The 5,499-nt window shown below is 36.7% G+C and overlaps 1 protein-coding gene across 1 annotated transcript; it reads right to left on the bottom strand.

Moving 5' to 3' along the window:
* Positions 1–548: 548 nt before the first annotated feature.
* On the bottom strand, positions 549–3,517 carry LOC136062154 (histone-lysine N-methyltransferase, H3 lysine-9 specific SUVH3-like). The gene is made up of 2 exons (XM_065760905.1): positions 3,298–3,517; positions 549–3,087 (listed from the first exon to the last, which is right to left on the bottom strand). The coding sequence occupies exon 2, from the start codon at positions 2,782–2,784 to the stop codon at positions 670–672; it is 2,115 nt and encodes a 704-aa protein (XP_065616977.1). The 5' UTR covers positions 2,785–3,087; positions 3,298–3,517; the 3' UTR covers positions 549–669.
* Between the last annotated feature and the right edge of the window lie 1,982 nt (positions 3,518–5,499).

Raw genomic sequence — 5,499 nt, 5'->3', positions numbered from 1 at the left:
AAACAAAGGCTTGATTGGTGGTTAGTTTTCCTCAGTAACAGCAATGCACAAACATTGACTATTCTACATTTCGTTCAATTTATCATCAAACAAAAGCAGTTATTTGTTTGTCCAGAAAACAATACTTTTTATTGGTAAGTTACACCCAATGGGTCTTGACTCTTGAACCCATAAACTCACCCTCCACCTTGCTACAAGGGGAGGAGGTGACATTTGAGCTAAAGCTCATTGGCTTTTCTATCTAAGATCACCTCAAGGATATACATTAAGTAGCTTTCTTCTGCATACGGGACCTCACACCATTACAAAGAATATCTAAGGAAATTTAAGTCTATAACCAAAGAAATTAGGCAGAAAACTATGCAAACTTACAACTCAGAAATCCTTCAAATTTGAGATTCAGGAAATGTTAAATGCCTTCTTACCTTAGTTGCCATTTACTTCTAAATTTAGAACACACAAGTTTTTAATATAAAACACAATAATCAACATATGGAACGAAGATATACAAACATGCCATTTAGAAAAATAAAAATATAAGGAGCTTAAAAGTTTATATATTTGCTAGTAGTCACAAAACATGTACGAATGAGGGAGATTTCAAACCTTCTATCCAGGACCATATTTGCTGGCACCATGCTTGTCTGCTGGTATGCAAACCTTAAAATATTAAGCAAAATAACCGCGGCAGTTTGATGATCCGCATAAGCATTTCTTTTTCCTATTGAGTGCACTGTTACCCTCAACCTCATCTGAGCCAGCAATCCCATAATCAAAAGTCAACTCTGTCATAGGGGGGATATGTCTAATTGCAAAAAATGCAATGTGTAGAAAGGATTGACTATTGTGTTCATATAAAACTGGTTGCCAGAAAACATTTGGCGAGCAACTATGATTCATAAATCGTGCTACATTTCCAACATTCTTAGCACTTATGACTAGGTCAGATGGAAGTTTGTATTCCTCATTAGATTCATTAGAACTTTCTCCCTCCAACAATCCAGATTCATAATTCCACTTGAAAGAACCATAAATACGGGATGTATCAAAAACATACTCATCATTTTCACCTTCCTCCCCACCCTGCTTTGCCTTACCTTTGTCAATAGCTTCACCTGCATACTCACATATAAAAGTACCGCAACGAATAGGGTCCCATGAACGGAGGCCCCAACCCTTATCCACTGTCTTAAATACTTCCAAGTGGACTTTCAAACCAGTCTGTGATACTCGGTTTTTACAGTTAGGAAAGCAAGGACAGGTGGGACCACATTCATATATCAATGGCTTCCGGCTCACGAGAATACCATTGGTAGTATATGGAAATTTACCTCCATTTTTGGTCACGCAAGAGCAGTTAGAATCACCTGGTTGGCATGCATTATGGCAATTGCAGCCAAAAGAAGGCTGTGCTAAGTTGAATGATTTTGAGTACTTGAGAGTGGGAAAATAAGTGAAATAAGCGGGGCCCTTCTCTTCATCAATATCATTTACAAGTGAAACAGGTGTACTTTCAGCCCCAGAAGTGAGGTCCGGAAGAATAAGTCCTACCCTTGATGAAAAACCTTCCTTCCACTTCTGAATTGATTTCCAAACAGCAAAGGCATCAGGCTGCCCTGGCATCCTCACAAATTTGTACTTGAATATATTGCAACCAGATTTGCTCTCTATCCATGACTCTTGGATTTTATAAAGGCCATCATATACATAGACCTTTGATGAAGGACTAACAACATCTTTCAGACCCCGAATGACACGTACATCGTTGCCCCGCCTCAAGCTTCTCTCCAGAGCAAGATTACCTCTTTCAAGCTTCTGATCAGCTGCTTGTTTGTCTCTCTTACCAAAATTGCCACCCTGACCACTATAAATCAGAACATCCCTATCCTCTGCATCATCATCATATCCTCCCGATGAAACAATGCTCACAGCCACAGGTTCTTCTTCCAGATCACCCTTGACAACCAGAGAATCAATTCCACCCATAGACTGAGCATGTAATCCCACCAAACACAATTCCATACGAAAAAAGAAGATGTCCCCAACCTCAACTCCAGGTACAGCTCCAATCCTCTTCTTCATGTTTGTCCGAAAGCCACTGGTCATCAAAATATTTGAGGCTTTTAAATCTGAACGCTTGATAATCCCAGTGGTCTGTTCCTTGGCATCTTCAATTTGGCTGAGCCTTCTCCGGAGCGCATCAAATGTCATAAGCACATGATTAACCACCTCCCTGTTACCATCATCCCGTTCACTTTGACTAACAGTAACAACAATAGTTGGAAGAGACATTTTGGTAGCAGCAGGACGGCGTGAAGAACCAGGGTCTTGATTTTTCCTCGTCTTCTTTTGGGACGAGTTGGAGCCACGCAAGTTAGGTCCTGTGCGTTTTTGACCTTCAATATACCCATCTTCATTCATTCTTAACCCATCACCATCCCCACCTGTTGACGGCTCAGTGTCTCCATTAAAGGCACCTGAGAATTCTGCTGCTTGCAAGCTTCGAAATGCCCGAAGAGGAGTTGGATTAGGACCCATTGGCATTGGGGTTTGATTCTGCTGGTTATCAGATGAGGTTTGAGATCCTTGGAGCCCACAAAATGGGTAAAACGGTGTAAACTGAGAAGGGAAAGGGCCATGGGGTGAGGCGCACACAAAGGGAGGAGTTTGAGGACCATTGGGGAAAACTGGTTTCAATCTACGCAGAGGCTTCACATCCAAAACTCTAGACTTATCAAAAGAGTTCGAAGGAGGAACAGAGTTGAAACCTGACCCTCCTTCCATTACAACAAAACCACCTTCAACCAAACAACAACAACACAATATTCAAGTTCCCCAACTCTATCCTCCAAATCTAACAAATACCCACTTCTTCCTTTTCCTTTTTACACAAAAACTAAATACTTTATACAATTCTTAACTCCATTTTCACAACCTTACCCTTCTTCCATTACAACCCCTTTTAACCAAACAACACTATACACCCTCACAAAAGTAGTAAATACCCCCCACTTCTCCAAAATATAAAGAACACCCAACTTTCTATTTCATATTAGCATAGAAGTCTGAGCCTAAAAGCTGCAACTTCTGTGAACAAACAGTACCAACACCAACATTAAGGTTATGTACACATTGTTGAAAACAAATCACAGTTTTTTAGCAAAATAAAACTCATAAGAGTAAGAAGTAGATGCATGTGCATGTGTTACACGGGCTTGAAATTGAACATGATCATCGGATCAAAAAAAAAGCTTCAAACTTGAAACAAAAGTTTGAGAGAGTAAGCGAGATCGTTACCTTTTGGGAAGTTGAAAAGTTGACTAATTGTTGGTGGGGCTTTAGTGAAGTGGAGAGACAGAAATACAGAAGAAGAAGAAGAGAAGACAAAGTTTGAGAAATGAAGAGAAAAAGAAAGGGGCAGCTTTGTCTGTCAAAGTTGCTGTCTTTCTCTGTGCTTAAGCTTAGCCTCGCTAAGCCATTTTGCTTATGCCATCTAGGAATTTCTTGTCTGAATTTCATTTTCCCGTGCCTTAAATCTTTTCTTGGTTACGTGTCTTTGAGAACCTTATTCGTTTTCTTTTACGGTTTTACCCCCAAGTCTAAAAATATTAATAAAATAATCACACATTTATTTAGTCCTAACCAGTAACTAGCTTCCCGTTTGAAAGGACAAAGTTTGGCTCTAAATTTAGTTGGGACATGTCTCTTTCAACATATTTTATGTTATACATAAAATTATTCATATGTATTACTATTTTAAACAAGGAGCATGACTAGTGGGAAAATTTTATATAACTAAAATTATGTAGGGAGAATCTCTCTTCAATTACCACATAACCCCATGCATATTTGAGTCAAACTTCTTCATATTTTAAAATGATCCTTATCTTTTGATATGTTTTATTTTGGTACTTCTAAAGTTATGTCAAAATTCATTCATGAAAAATAAAAAATAAATAAATAAGTTTTGTGTCAAAATTGCAGGTCATTAATTGCTATTTTCATTTTCTCAAACTTTAAACATAAATAAAAGAAGTGTGTGTATATATATATATATTTGAATATCCAATCTCTTTCCTTCTTTGACTTTTTTTAATTTTATTTTTAAAATTTGTTTATTTGTTTATTTCATTTACTTACCTTTTTCTATAAAAATTAAAAAAAAAAACAAAAACAAAAACAAAAAACAAAGAAAATGAGGAGGATGCAGGACAAAGCTTATTAAGGTAGAGACTGGAAAATCCAAAACAAAAGACCTCCTCCAAAATAAAGGAGTGAAAGTATTGTAAATAACAAAGTCCAAAACTTGAATAGCACCAACTTTAGTAAAAGCATTAGCACATCTATTAACTTCTTGATAGCAACGAGTTATCTTCAGGTGGGGAATCTAGATAGCCAACAACCTCTACAATCATCAAGGAGGGAATTAGGAGGACCATTAATGTTCTTCATATTGGAGAAAATATCGATAACAAATTTAGCATCCAATTCAACTTCAATTGAAGAGAGTTAGAGATTTTTATAAAGGAGTAAACCATTCCTTAGAGCCTACAACTCAGCCCAAAAACTGGAAGTAACACCTATATTTCTAGAAAAACCTTGAACCGAATTACTCAACACATCTCTAATGACACCACCACAACCAGCTTGGGTAATATTAACACTTTTTTTTTTTTCAGAAGAAACAAAAAAGCACCATTAAATAACAATATTTTCCAATTATTTCATTTTTAGCGAATGAGTTTTGAGTTTGGTTCTCTATAAGAAAAGAAGAACATGTGGAGATCAAAAGATGACAAGAAGGCAATTAAGATTCCTAAACGTACTGCCTTCTTCTCTTACAACATGCTTGTCCACGAAAGCGAATAATTTTTTTAAATAGTTTTTTGGAGTTATTTATGTCCTCAACTATTATCCCATATTTCAAAATGTTCCAAATCCTTAAAAATGTTTTATTTTAATCCTTATGTTTTAAGCTTGTGTAAAAAAAGAGTTCCTACAATTATTTTAGATTCAAGTTACCCTCTCCCACTAGTGAATGTTGTTTTTTTTTTTTTTTTTTCATTATAATAAAGTCTTAGCTTGGAGTGGTTAAGGGCTACTAACAATTAATTGGGACCTTTTGCTTTATTTGTAGTTCAGGAGTATTTGGCTCCAACAAGTTGCCGAGACTAAATCTAATCCTATGCTAAGCAAAGTCATTACCCAAGCTGGTTGTGGTGGTGTCATTAGAGATGTGTTGAGTAATTCGGTTCAAGGTTTTTCTAGAAATATAGGTGTTACTTCCAGTTTTTGGGCTGAGTTGTAGGCTCTAAGGAATGGTTTACTCCTTTATAAAAATCTCTAACTCTCTTCAATTGAAGTTGAATTGGATGCTAAATTTGTTATCGATATTTTCTCCAATATGAAGAACATTAATGGTCCTCCTAATTCCCTCCTTGATGATTGTAGAGGTTGTTGGCTATCTAGATTCCCCACCTGAAGATAACTCATTGCTAT

This window comes from Quercus suber, unplaced genomic scaffold, assembly GCF_002906115.3.
Source record: "Quercus suber isolate HL8 unplaced genomic scaffold, Cork oak 2.0 scaffold_387, whole genome shotgun sequence".
NCBI lineage: Eukaryota > Viridiplantae > Streptophyta > Magnoliopsida > Fagales > Fagaceae > Quercus > Quercus suber.
The sequence above is the reverse complement of the archived record's forward strand: the minus strand, read 5'-3'. Positions and strand labels throughout refer to the sequence as shown.